The sequence below is a fragment of the Pholcus phalangioides genome, unplaced genomic scaffold (genome assembly GCF_987345545.1).
Source record: "Pholcus phalangioides strain wild (caught in Gottingen) unplaced genomic scaffold, Ppha-v1.0 ptg000003l_1, whole genome shotgun sequence".
In the NCBI taxonomy this organism is placed as follows: domain Eukaryota; kingdom Metazoa; phylum Arthropoda; class Arachnida; order Araneae; family Pholcidae; genus Pholcus; species Pholcus phalangioides.
Window position 1 is genome coordinate 34,602,992 of NW_028301596.1, and position 15,054 is coordinate 34,618,045.

At 38.2% G+C, this 15,054-nt stretch overlaps 1 protein-coding gene across 7 annotated transcripts in view; it reads right to left on the minus strand.

Annotated features, from left to right (window-relative positions):
- Positions 1-15,054, minus strand: part of LOC149088448 (transducin-like enhancer protein 4) — a 110,360-nt gene that overhangs the window by 47,015 nt on the left and 48,291 nt on the right. For all 7 annotated transcript variants that reach the window (XM_089247544.1, XM_089247546.1, XM_089247545.1 and 4 more), the window contains exons 5-6: positions 8,778-8,840; positions 8,565-8,639 (exon numbers count right to left, since the gene is read on the minus strand). In XM_089247544.1, coding sequence (XP_089103670.1) covers positions 8,565-8,639; positions 8,778-8,840 — 138 coding nt within the window. The remainder of the gene's footprint in view (positions 1-8,564; positions 8,640-8,777; positions 8,841-15,054) is intronic.

The following is a 15,054-nucleotide window of genomic DNA, read 5'->3' on the forward strand; positions in this document are numbered from 1 at the left end:
TCATTGAAGTCATTAAATTTTTAAAATTTAATTTTTACCATATAAGCCGCATCTCTGTCGGGATTTCCATTTCTCGCAGTGAGAGATGTTGAAGAGCTCACCCAAATAAAAAATTGAGATCAAATAAATTTTTTAATTTTAATTTCCACCGTATAAGCCGCATTTCCCACTTTTTGTCGGGATTTGAGTCCTTTATAAACGGAATGAATGGCGATTTTCAGCCCCCCCCCCCACCTCCTCAATGTTTCCTTCATGTCGCCACCTTTGACTGGCCAAGGATGTCGGAAGTGTTTGGAACTTGTGGGTTCTTGTCTTGATCTTGAAGTAGGAAATTTTGATTTCTGAATCATTTCTCTGGGTGCTCATACCCATTCCATAAAGTACCCTGGGCACCAACAGCATCTCTGTCTCTGACACCACTGCAAATGTCAATCGATTTTTGATTTTTTTTTCAACTCTAAAGTAACAACTCTCGAGTGAAAAGAATGAAATCAGACTTTTAATTAGATCATTGTACGTAACTTCATGTTCATGACACTCGAAATTAAAATTACAATATCAATTACATTTAAAAATTTAATTGCATATAAAAGTTTAATTATACTTGAAAATTCGGTTATAAAAATTTGAAATGTTAAATAATTGATTTTTGCTGTAATAAAATTTCAATATCATGTGGAAAAATTTCGGTTTGTATGATATTCCCCAAATTACAGTGAGCCTATCTTTAACGGTAAATTTCTATCTGCCCCATTACAGTATCTCCATAAGGACTTGAAATATTTAATTAATTAATAATTCAATTAAATTAATATTTAATTTTCACCGTATAAGACGCACTTCCCGCTTTTGTTGGGATTTCTATTTCTCACAGCGAAGGGAGTTGGGCGCAGATCAAGGATGGAAATGTACAGTGCTTATGAATGACAATTCGATGAAGTTTTCATAATGCCCACAGGATGAGCACCGACAAAGGCAATGTAATCACCAATAAGAAAGATGACTATGGGTCAGTCGCATAGATACAATATAACCATTAATCTTATGTTTATAATCAGTCGCATATCTTTGGCTGGCTTATTTGAATATTTTCACATAGTTTTCATTAGTGTCTAAGCTTTTGGTACAAGGTTGGTGTGCTTGGTCTACGGCTCCAGTCAACGATTAGTAAAAATTTCTTCTTACAATACAAGTGAATTAACATTAACAGACAATGTAAGATTATTATATTTAGAGGTATATTTCCTAGGTGGGGAGGGGGTATGCGGGCTTTATCCCAAGATGACAAGTTCAAGTGAAAGGGCATGACCAAAATTAAGTAATTGGTGATCAAGAACATGAATTAGAAAGGAAGAAGGAAGGCAAGGTTTGAATAGCCCACAGGTGGGAAAACTATAAATCCGCCTCTGATTATAGCCTACATTTATTAGGATAATTTTAATTTTAAAAACAATTCATATCGTACATATAAAGTCCACAATATCTAAACCTTTATTTATTTTCAGTGCTTTGAGTATCATTTTATTTACACTTATATACGTGAATATTGCAGTAAAAACCCGATGATGATTTATAGAATAATACGTGATGGTATTTTGAACTACCATAATTTTTTTCTTTTTTTTAAAGATACGTAGAAGATTTCAATTTATTGCAATTTAAATTGAATTCAAACAATTTAATTTTAAAAAGTACTACATTATTTTTTGTCATTCGTATAACCTGTATCTCTCTTTAAGATACAACAAAAAACTCAAAGAAAATTAATAGTAGGCTAAGTCATTTTGAATTGCATTAAAAGTTTTTCTAATTTCGGAACATGAATTATGGGGGAAAAAACTTTTAAACACACACGTAAACCAACATATCATTTTCACGTTCGGTTTTGCAATATTCCATGTTTATGCCAACAGAAATATGTAGACCAAGCACACCAACCTTGTACCAAAAGCTTAGACACTAATGAAAACTATGTGAAAATATTCAAATAAGCCAGCCAAAGATATGCGACTGATTATAAACATAAGATTAATGGTTATATTGTATCTATGCGACTGACCCATAGTCATCTTTCTTATTGGTGATTACATTGCCTTTGTCGGTGCTCATCCTGTGGGCATTATGAAAACTTCATCGAATTGTCATTCATAAGCACTGTACATTTCCATCCTTGATCTGCGCCCAACTCCCTTCGCTGTGAGAAATAGAAATCCCAACAAAAGCGGGAAGTGCGTCTTATACGGTGAAAATTAAATATTAATTTAATTGAATTATTAATTAATTAAATATTTCAAGTCCTTATGGAGATACTGTAATGGGGCAGATAGAAATTTACCGTTAAAGATAGGCTCACTGTAATTTGGGGAATATCATACAAACCGAAATTTTTCCACATGATATTGAAATTTTATTACAGCAAAAATCAATTATTTAACATTTCAAATTTTTATAACCGAATTTTCAAGTATAATTAAACTTTTATATGCAATTAAATTTTTAAATGTAATTGATATTGTAATTTTAATTTCTGCATTGACAAAAATTAATTATTTTCAGTTAACTGCGTGTACACTTTTGTTCATGTTTTTATTTCACGTGTAAGACAAAAACCTACATACAAGCTCGCGTGGAACATGTACAGTGAAGAATCGACGGTTCGACGAATTGATTCTGCGCTGTAATATATAAATTGACGTTACAACGAATTCACACGACGGAAATCTTGTACAGCTACGAATTGGAGCTACGACGAATTTGTATCACGACGAATTGGAGCTGCGACGAATTTGTATCACGACGAATTGGAGCTGCGACAAATTTGTACCGCGACGAATTGACACTGCGACAAGTTTGTATTGCGACGAATTGACACTGCGACAAATTTGTATCGCGACGAATTGGAGCTGCGACAAATTTGTACCGCGACGAATTGATACTGCGACAAACTTGTACCGCGACGAATTGGCACTGCGACGAATTGGCACTGCGACGAATTTGTACCGCGACAAATTGAGGCGCGACGAGTTGAGCGCGACAAGTTGAGTGCGACAAATTGACCGGCTACGAAATTTTAAAGACGTTTTATGAAGTATGTCATTTCTGACATTTTACCTGAGTTTGAAACATGACTTCTAAAAATCTATTGACTGTGTCATTGCAAAATTTTAATATTGTATTTTGCCATTTATTGTTAAGGGTTATAAACTAAAATCTAAGGAGTATTAAATGAATTTGTTTAATTCTGTGCAGTGTTTTATATGCACGATACGTTAAGTGACATTTCAAAAAATTCCCACATACATGAATTTAGTGGAATGACATTTTTGTGAAAAATTAGAATTCGAGTTGGAGTGAAAACGTTGTGTAGTTCAAGTTATGTGGTGCATAAATGAAATATTTTAATATTAAATGTATGGAGAATAATTGCGCCCAAATAAATGAGAAAGTTATAAATTAGAGTCTTATAAACAGGGTTCCATTGTAAATAAGTGATTTCCTGAATTCTCGGGAAATACGATTTCCCGTTCCTGATCGATCCAAAATGTCGGGAATTCGGAAACCCTATCATGAACTTAATACATGATACATCAACCATCATGAGGGGCCGTTTAAGTATTACGTCATCATAGATGGGAGGAAGTGGGTTTCCGATTTGCAGTCTTCTGATGACAGGGGGGGGGGGGTTGGATAATGCTTACGTCATCAACCACCCTTTATGAAAATATGAAATATTTTTAATGGCATCTTACTAAGTGCGTCAAAAACGAGGAAAACCTTTCGATAGTTTGTGGGCACTTGAAGTAACATCCCCCCCTATTAATAAGTGCCTTACAGAGCAACTTTAGTGATCTCTAAATGTGTCCGGGTCGCTTAAGTGCTCTGGAACTGTGCCACGCATCATTCAAGTGATCCGTAATTATATGCCGCGGATCACGCTTAAATAATCTGAGAATGTGCCGCGGGTAACTTGAGCGATGTGGAACCGCACTGGGGGCCACTTAAATGCTCTAAAACTACGTCATATGTCACTCAAGGGATCTCTAAATGTGTCACGGATCGTTTAAGTGTTCTGGAACTGTGTCCTGGGTCATTTAAGTGTTCTGGAACTGTGTCCTGGGTCATTTAAGTGATCTGAAAATGTGCCACGGGCCGCTTAAATGTTCTAGAATTGTACCACGTGACACTTGAGCGATCTGTAAAAATGTGCCGCTCAGTTCATTTTTACAAAATTAGGTTTGAGGAGGGCAGGCCGCATCAGATAACCCCCAGGGCCATATTTGGTCCGCAGGCCAAAGGCCTTTATGCGAGTTATCATTATATGGCTTAGAGGGTAGGTCGCAATGAATTTATTAAAGATAAATTTTGAGTTCATAGCCTTCAAATAACATTGAAATTAAGATAAATTTATTATAATAACACATAAAAGGTAATTTCTTCTTGAAATTTCAATTTATAAAAATATTTTTTTATTAAAAAAATAAATTTTTGATCGTGGGAGGGGGCACGAGGGCCACCCCCCCCTCCTGCGTACGTCTCTGAACCCACCAATATGCGTTAGGTTTCAGAGGGGCAGAGCTGACGACGAAATTTTGCTGACCCGGGGGGGTCAAAAATGTATAAAAATTTGCTTAGGTAATACTTGAACGCCCCCCCCCCCTCCCCGAGACAAAATAAAAGAATGATGTCAATCAGAGCATTTACTCAACAAATCCAATGTATGGTACATAATTTTATTGTTTAAATTTTATATTTATGAAGTTGCTTGTTGGGAGGGGTTGGAAATGGAATGAGAACTCAAACACAGATGGGGAAAAAATTTTAACAGACTTTTTTTCTTCTCATCTCATTGATTCTTTTCATCTCATCTTTTCCAGAGAGGATGGGAAGAACTCTCTTCACTAAACAAGTAATACTGAACAAATCCTTCCTATGGAATAGAAGCTAGAATCAGCAGGAGGGAGGACAGGAATTCTCTCCATTGACAAAGACAAGTTTTCATCATGAAAGGGAGAAAGCACAGAAGTCTGTCTCTTTCTACAATATCTGTCACCACACAAACCAACAAAGATAACTTGGGTGGTCTTCCTTCCTTTTCTGCTCTATGAACAGAATCCTTCATCTCTATGTGGGGATGCAGTGGTATCATTTCCCTGCAGCTCCTTCCCACAGCATGAAAAAGAAAGAAAAGACTTCCTTGTTTCAATAGAAGAATGTTTTAATAAGACTTGATGGTTTGTCTCATTCTTCTTCATAAAACTTGATTACAACAGCTGATTGGAGAATCAATCTATATTTCTTCATCCCTCTTATGGCCGTACACATGAGAATTTAATTCAGTGGAATTCTTGAGCGAAATCACGATTTTAATGTGTAAAATTTTAGTGATTTTCAGTGAGTTTGAAAAAACTTCTGAATATTCGGTGAGAAGCCTGAATAAAAACGTGTTCAAAAGTTGTGGCTCACGAAACTGAAATCCCCCATAGTCACTGTACACTTGTAATGCATGGGCGGAGACGCGGGGCATGGGGGCTTGCCCCCCCCCCCAGTGCCAAAGGTAAAGCCGGCTGATCTAATGTATTTGCGTATATATGAATTGACATTGACATAATCATCATGGCCCCCCCCCCGATCAATCATCGTTCCCCCCCCCCAGACTTTCAAGTCTATCGACGCCTATGTTGCCTATATTAAAAGTTGAAAAAATACTTTTTTTTTTTCGAGTTACGCTATACTTCGTTCGATGTTGCACACAACTGGACATTTACGAAGTGCTAATGCATGAGCAGTCATCTTTCAAATTGAGAAATAAAAAAACAGCCCAATTTTTTTTTTTTTAAATACAATTTACATGTTGTGCATTCAAAGGATGGGAGTATCCGAAAATTATTGTTTTTAATCAATCACGAATCGCAATAGATCTTGAATAGATAAATAAATCGCCAATTTCACGCATAAGAAGTCTTGATAAAATCGGAAATCATCAGTCAGTTTTTAAAGCACCCTTTGCGCACGTCGTCGGTGTACGGTGAAGTCGGTTCAGTCACCAGCTCCTTGTTGGAACCACAGAAAATCAACTTTAGCCCGCTGTGCTTACATGACTCAAACCATGACCGAGAAGCCCCCCCCCCCCTACTTCAACTGAAACCAGCTAGACCAGTGCAAAGGTTCTTCAATTAGAGAAAACATCGTTTACCTCTTTCTAAATGTTTGTCATTGGAAAAGCCCTGAAAGATTTTCTGGAGAAACCAGGAAACTAAAACATGGATGTAGAGAGAAATAGAAACAGAAAAATAACAACAGTAATGATGATAGCAACAGTAACAGAAGTAGCTGCTGCTGCCTCTGCTGTTAAACTGTTTCATCTTGAACGAGGCTTACACAAACATTTGCGCATCTGCTGTTCCTAGAAGAAGCTTCCCTCCCCTCAAGCTCTAAGCTTCTTTCTTTTTAACTTTTGAGGTAAAAATGCCTTTGTCTCGCCCCAGCACCAAACGTCAATCTGCAAATAGAAGCTTCAGTTTCTTAAAGATAGGTTGGATGAGTGTGTATGTGTTATGTACACATACTGTATATTTATTCATCTATGTATATACATAAACACACACAGAAAGAGGGAGAGAGATCTCTTTGCGCAAGGGCTCGTAAAAATGAGATCCACCGGAAACCCAAAAATCCTTATTATTATTGTTGTTTTTTCAGCGCAAAGCTTTGCTTCTGCTGGGAAAGAGATTGTTTTCTTATTCATTTTTTTTTTTTTTTTGTCCTTTGGGTCATAAACCCTCACAGAAAAATTAAGTTTCTTCTAGAGCAGCGGTTCTCAACGGTGCTCCGTGTGCACTCACCAGGGGTTCCGCGGCCACTGGAGGAAAATAAAAAAAAACAGGAAATTTTTGAAGAAAAAAAGTTATATTTTTAAATAATAAAAATAAATTAGTAACTTTGATGTATAAATAAAAAAACGGGCCTACGAAGTTCCGTCATAGAAATTATATAGTACAAAGGGCGCAAGTCATTAAAAGTTGAGAATCATCGTTCTGGAGCAGTGTTTCCCAAAGTGAGCGATGGAATTGTTCAAGGGGGCGAGAGAAGCTACGGGTATAACATAGAATCCTTTGGGTACGTTTGAGTTGGGGGCGATGAGAGAAAAATATTTCTGAAGAAGGCGGCGATGGAACAGAAAATTTGAGAAACTGTTCTAGAGGAACTTTGAGCTTAAACATGCTAGATCCATAACCATGTTCAAAGGGAGCGCAGTGTTAGGGACATATTTACTCTTCATAGTTAAAAAAGGCTACCCACTAAATACGAAGGTTTTTAACAACTGGCTGTTGCGAAGATGAATTTTGGAAAGAGAAAATTCAACTGCCTTTGCGGGAATCGAACCCACATCCTTTCACTTTCCGGGTGAACGCTGTAGACCACTAGACTACAAAGGCAACGAATCTCTCAACCTTTCCTTGGAGCTCGTGTGCACTGAAAGGGCCCATAAATGGATGGCCGGACCTAACTCAGGCCAAGCTCACAACTGCTGACGCTGCCACCAGATGGCGACTTATGAAAGTATGACGTCTCTCCGCTATACATACGAAGGTTTTTAACAACTGGCTGTTGCGAAGATGAATTTTGGAAAGAAAGTTTTGGCAGTTGAATTTTCTCTTTCCAAGATTCATCTTCGCAACAGCCAGTTGTTAAAAACCTTCGTATGTATAGCGGAGAGTGCGACGCTCTCCGCTATATTATTTTCATACCCACTAGATGTTGGTGAAGGTCAACACAATCCAGTGTGCTTCCTGTCCATTCGATAAGGTTCTATATAGGTCTCGTTTGAGTAATTACGAACTAGGGACGGATGAGGGCTAGTTTCACTTCGTAAATAAGATAGGCAGCATCTCTTTGAAAAAAAACAGCATGAAAGGAAGGTGCGCCAGTTGCTGCTTCCGGGTGTGAAGATGCATCGAACACTGATAACCAGGACAACTAGCGGAATTCAATCCACAATAACCGAACTTATATCTACGTGTGTATATCCTTTCTTATCGGAAAAACATTGCTATAAGTGCTCCTTTTTCTCTTTTATGGCGGGTACCAGAATAAACATCCGACACAACAGCTGATATCATTCTCTCCAACTGAAATCACTGTGAAGATGTAACACTCCTATCTTTTAACTTCACTGGCACTTGAATGCAGGCCAATATGATAGAAGTAGTAGTCGCACACCATTTATCGGCCTTTCATTTCAATGTGATATCCCGTTGAAATATGCCCCTCTTATCACGCGATTACGGGCAAGGAAAAATTCTGAATACGAAGTGCCTGAAAAACACTCGTATTGGCGATTGCTTTAAACTATAACAAAATTATGCAATTTTCGAAAAAATATACACACATTTATCAAATGATACCCTAAATACAGTGGAAACCTGTCTTAAATGGAATCAAAAGATAGTCCCATCGATGATAATAGCTTTGACTAGCAACTTTATAAAACGGAAAACCATCTAAAACTGTAAATGAAAATATGTTTCCAGTACATAATTATGGTTTCCATTTGGCACACTCACCCCAATGATAGCATTCAGCTCTGTCATGGTGACTTGCTTCGCCCTCTCAACGGCAGCTGCCACTTGCTGCTGGTGCTGTTCAACAAATAAACATGTATTAATTTTAAAAAAAAATCACACATAATAAATATGACATTGGCGAGAGAGAGAACACCCACTGCCGAACTGGATGGTTGGAAAATGCTCAAGTCACAAGGAGGTGGCGGTTCTTACCTCTTGCGATAGGAACGGTAGAATTTGTGCTATAATGGCGTTCAACCTTTTGGCTATTTCCGTCTGCAAAAAAAATGGGCATTAAAAGAAGCATTATTTTACTATCCTTTAGAAAAAAAAAGTCATTTTATCTAATAAACAACGGAACTAAAACAAAACTTAAGGAACAGATAGTATGAGATTTTGCTAATCACCACACCATAGTAACGTGAACGATAAACTGTAAGTATGTAGCGTAGCCGCCATCACCAAATTAGCGTAACACGCGATTTCGTAACTGATAGACGAGGCTTCGAAAACCCGAGAATACCCTTTCTTGATGGTTTAGTAAATATTCGACTCAGAGACACGGACATATTTATAGGTTGTGGGGACAAGCAGATCATAGCACAAGGCAGCAAATTCAAGGAATGAGTGGGCAAGAAAATTAGACTAGAATAAGAAGGGCGGCAAAACCGTAAATCTCCACCTCCGCTCACAGGTACCTTATTTTTGATGAACCACAATCATTTGGGTACCTGTTCAGATACATTTTTAAGTTTTAATCTGTTAGCATTTCTTTTACTTCCATGGTGGATCGAACTAAAAAGCTCTCTGTAGGAGTTATATTCTAGGAGTTATAGACCGAACCCTACAAAAGGGAGGCTCTGAGCTCTGTAGCCTATGCGGATGCAAAAAAAAAAGAAATACTTTTATGAAAACTTTCAAGTATGAGAGTACTGGACAATGATTAGCAGAGAAAACCAATGATTTTTTTTTTTTCAATCGTAATTCACAGGCATTCTATCCAGGGGATTTGTTAGTGTTAGTAGACCAGGGTTTTCCAACTTGTGTTCCACGGAACCCAAGGACGAAGTCGCATTAAGAGTTATATGAGCCACTTGAAAGATTAACTTTCAAGCGACTTTGCCCTAGGGTTCTGCGCGAGTTTTTTTGGGGTTCCGCGGAATCAAAAGTGACGGAACCCCAAAAATCCAGGAACTTTGATAGTATCAAAATTTTTCTTGTCACTGTTTCACCTAAAGCAATTTTTTATAAGACGACTTCCTGGGAATTCCCGAAAAATCTCATACAACCGAAACTCAAGACCTACATGCAAATCTGATGAGAATTTTCCTCCAAAGAAGCAGAACTTTTAAATTGTTTCTTTGCATTTTGTGGTTCTCCCACCTCTTTCTTCCGATGGTCAATTGAGCTTCATTATGTCATTGAGATGGTCAATTAAACTTAAATCTTGAGTATTCATATATTGTTCTCATGAAGATTTGAAAGAAAAAAAACCGCAACTTTTCGCTTTTGAGTTGACGATATGCAATGAAAAATTATAAAGCGACACCATTTTGTAATCCACAATAATTGCACAGATTCAATGTTTTCAATGTATAGAAACGGTAATTTTCCAAACATTTGGAGTTCGAGTTCAAGTGAAAACGTCAAGTAATTTAAGTTTTAGCACCTCATAAATGCCCTGTTGTCTTTTTTGCTCCCGTCCTCATTTGTGAGGGACTCAGGTCATTTGAACCACATGAGAACTTGAGAAGGGCACTGGCATTGAACTGCATTTTTTTTCTTCAGTTATTCTTTTGTTGAATTAAAAGCGTAAGGGAAATTTCCCACAAGTGACCATTATTATATGTGGGTGGGTTGACGGAAAATTTCAAGATTCCGCACCCCAGTAACACATAATGACTCTCAATGTCCAATTAGTGCTGGTCATGTAACATCACGTGACAAGCATACATTTAGCATCTTCCAGAAAAGTAACCTAGATAGGGTCAATTGCTAAAAACTAACCATCCTTTCACTTTGTTTTTATGTTTTTGCTCAAGTTGGAAATTTTCGTTCCTCTGAGACCACGATTTCAGTTTTGCTGAATTCTGAATAATTTAATCTTCGCATTTACTATAGCTGGTGTTGGTTTGGCGCACGGAACCGGTGGGGGGGGGGGGGGGGGGGGTCGAATCCACTCTTTCACTTTCTTTGACACTCGTTTTAGTTGTCATGATTATAAAACTGTGGGTATTTGTGGAATATTACTTACACAGCAGTGAAATATAGTAGCTCAGGTCGATAAGATATTTACGAACTGTGCCACAACATGCTCAGAGATGTCGCGTATTCAATACCCACTTTTGTCCTTACCAGTGACTTTTCTGATACAAGGATCAATTACAAAAACAGCGACACGATGATCAAACAGCACATTGCTATTGAAGAAAGTCAGCACACCAAACACTTGGCGTACGAACCTCTCGGTGAGAAACATAAAAATGCCGTTCGGAATAGTCTGTAAATTGTATAAGTAACGGTCTAATTAGTCCTATTGAGCAGAAAATGAAGGTGGTGGAGAAAAAAGATTAAATGAGCATGTTTTTCGTCATTCTGAAGCTGTGTGTGTGTAAATAGGATGACCAAACGAAAAAAAACGGACATTTTCACATTGATATGGGCCCGCAGCTCATGTTAAAATAACGATTTAAAAATTTCAAAGAGTTTTTTTTAGCAAGCTTGAAAAAATTAATTTTTTTATTAAAATGAAGAAATGACCAAATATTATGAAAAATAATTTAGCCCCGTAAAATATGTTTCATAGGGTCGCACTAAGTGTAACTCACAAATATACAGTATATATACAGTATATATATATATATATATATATATATTTAGACACTTTTTATCTACTACAAGTTTCGATTCTTGTTCCGAAGAAGGAATTCGAATTTTCGGGACACCCTGTACACTGAAGAAATAGTCAAAATTTGTTAAGGGTTACGCGGAATCGCCTCGTAATCATCAATGGTTTGGCACGAGCTTTCACGTTGGGAAACCCCGTAGTAGACCTTCACAATGAGGGACTAGCTCCCTAACCACTGGACTCCCAGGCGGAAATTTTCGACGCATTTCGTCCGGCTGGAAATACAGCAGCGAATTTTCAGGGTTATTTTACTGGTGAGGATTACACACCATAGGGGCAACTAAACTTTCTCGCACGGGTAATAATATAGTTAACGATAAGATAACACTCCTGAAACCATGCAGTTTATCTGCTATTAACTCAAAGATTTGAGCGTTTTCAAGTTCCCGTCCTTATTCTGTAGAACTTGGCTTACTCTTAATGCATGGGGTCTCACCCACATCCTGAGGACCTGGTAAAAATTGAATCTTTTCACAATTTGCGACAGTTATTATGCAAATTGGCAGGCCGGTATTTTTAGATGGTAGCCTCCCCCCCCCCCCCCCAAGGAAATTCAGTTTGTCAAAGGGTCCTATGATGCTGTTAAAAAAGCCCAAGCTTTATAGAAATTGCTTGAAATCTCATTCCAAAAACTCAATATTACTAGAGATCAGGTTAATGCTATCTGTAATATTATCAATTTTTTCTGCATTTGGGCAGTAATTTTAATGGTCTTCAACTACACAATTAATCGAAAATTCTAGGATTTTTGCCGGATAATTACTGCTGAACAAAAAAAACAAAAAACAAAAAAAAATAGAAAAATTGATAATTTTTTGTGGTGCCTCTTTTCTTCTGGTGCCTTAAGCATGTACTTATTTGCTTAATTAATCCGGCCCTGGTTACATACAAATGAGACCGATCGCTGCAAAATTTTGCATACATACCAAACAGTGCCCAGATTGAACGATCGGCTAGTTCAAAAGTTTGTCAGAGTTGGCTGGGAAAATGCCCGAAATGAGCAAAAATCTGCCGGGCAACAATGGTTTCTGAGCCTCAACAATGACTTTTAGATTGTTTAATTTAGTTACCGTGGTTTTCAAACAGTGCGTTTCAGACATGTATATGTCTTTGCAATGGTTTGACACTTCTTTAATGTTGCAAAGTGTTATGTATTACAGTTCATTCCTTTACAATGGTTTGTCACTTTTTCAATTCCTCCAGTACAATTGAAGAAAACGGGGCAGCGCCGGATATTATATCTAGTACTAAAGATAATAAAGTGAAGCTAATTTAATAAAGAGAAGAAGCCAAATTCCCTACTTTTTTTGCTTGAAAGGACATTTAAAAACTGATATAAGCAGAGCCAAGACCGGAACTTGGGGTGGGGGGGGGGGCCGGTAAAATAACACAAAAACCCTATTTACGGCCCTGGGCGGAGCGACATTAAAAGTAATAGATGTTGTACCAAGGTCAATATGGAAAAGCAAAAAATATGTTAAGAGTGCAACGTACTAAATACTAAATTGGGTACGGATCAATTACACTGGAAAGTAGACATTACAGCGTATTAATGATGCCGCCATCCTCCCCACATTCGCGCATCCTTGAGCGGCGCCCTCTAAGCCGAGACAAGTCTCGAAATCAGTTATAATGGTAATGTTATAATTGATATTAACCAGTCCATCTGGCCAATTAATTTCTGTTTTTTGTTTCCTTTTTCAAAGTAGTAGTAATACATTTCCTTGATTAAAATTTTTTATGAATACATTGAAACTAACTTCATGTTCTTAATTGCATTTTAAATCAACAAAAAAATTTATATTTATATATATATATATATATATATATATCATAAGAGTGAAAAATAATTATTAATTAGTTTTTAAAAATTCAAATAAGTGGACTAAAAATCGGTACAAAGTCATGCCGTCATAACTAGATGACTGGTTAAGTCGGTTATAAGTTGACTTTAGTTATAAGTTATTAATTTCCCAGCAGATTTATAGTCAAAAATTGAAATAAATAAATATGTATATATATATATATATACACACACTGCTGGCCACCGTAAATGCAACACCCTGAAGGAAGCATGCAAATAATATGAAATTTACAACATGCATTAGCGGAGGTGAGACATGCAAATGATTAGAATTTAAGGCTTGGAGATTTAGACGATTTGAAGTACGGCAATTGTGTTTTTCTTGTGGTTTTTTCAAAAAAACGATCAATTATGCCTCGTAGAAAACAGCGATCATCTTTTGATCAAGTATCCGAGTTCGACAGAGGAAGGATAGTGGCCTACCGAGATTGTGGATTATCTTTCAGGGAAATCGGTAGTCGTGTTGGACGAAACCAAACAACTGTAATGCGGATATGTGATCGTTGGATGCAGGAGGGTACGACGGACCGACGTGTTCGATCGCATCCACCTCAGTGCACCACTTCACGTGATGACAGGCGTATTGTGCGTATGGCAGTGACGGATCGCTCAGCCGCATCACGAACCATGGCACAGCACATTCAGTCTGTACCGCATCATCCAGTGTCTGCGCGTACCATTCGACGCCGTTTACAGCAGAGTGGTCTGCCCGCAAGACGTCCATTGCTTCGTCTACCCTTGACGCAGAACCACAGACGTCTCCGCCGCCAATGGTGCGATGAAAGAAGGATGTGGACGGCACAATGGAATGAAATTGTCTTTACTGACGAGTCACGCTTCTGTCTGCAACACCACGATGGTCGGATTCGAGTCTGGAGACACCGTGGAGAGAGGATGCTGAACAGCTGCGTTATGCACCGCCACACTGGTCCTGCACCGGGTATTATGGTATGGGGCGGTATTGGATATCACTCTCGCACTCCTCTAGTACGCATTGCCGGTACTTTAAAAAGTCAGCGCTACATCTTCGAGCAGTTGGAGCCAGTTGTCTTTCCTTACCTTCAGGGCTTGCCCACAGCCATATTTCAACAGGATAATGCACGACCACACGTGGCACGCATTGTCCAAAGGTTCTTCATCAATCGACAGATTGAATTGCTTCCCAGGCCAGCTCGCTCTCCGGATCTTTCGCCGATAGAAAACATGTGGTCCATGGTTGCTCAACGATTGACCCAGATTACATCCCCAGCTGCCACACCAGATCAACTTTGGCAACGCGTGGAAGCTGCTTGGTCTGCTGTACCCCAAGAACACATCCAAAGTCTCTTTGAATCAATGCCGAGGCGTGTGGCAGCGGTGATCTCCAACAATGGCGGCTACACTGGCTACTGATTTTGGCAGGAACCACACTTCACAGAAGTCTATAAATTTAATCATTTGATGCTCGGTCAACATGTTATCTACAAAATAAATATTGTTGCGATATCTCTTGTCTTTCTTGGTGTTGCAATTTGGGTGGCCAGCAGTGTATATATATATATGTTACGGTAAATAATCAAGATTCTTTTCGAAGTGACCAACAACTGGTCGATCACTCCGCAAATTGGACAGCGTCTAAAGTTAAATTGGCAAGTGACCGGTTTACTTTGCGGAGTATCCAGACTTTGCAATTACACAGTTAATCCACAGGTAGCTGAATGCTCCTGGTGGACAAGGTG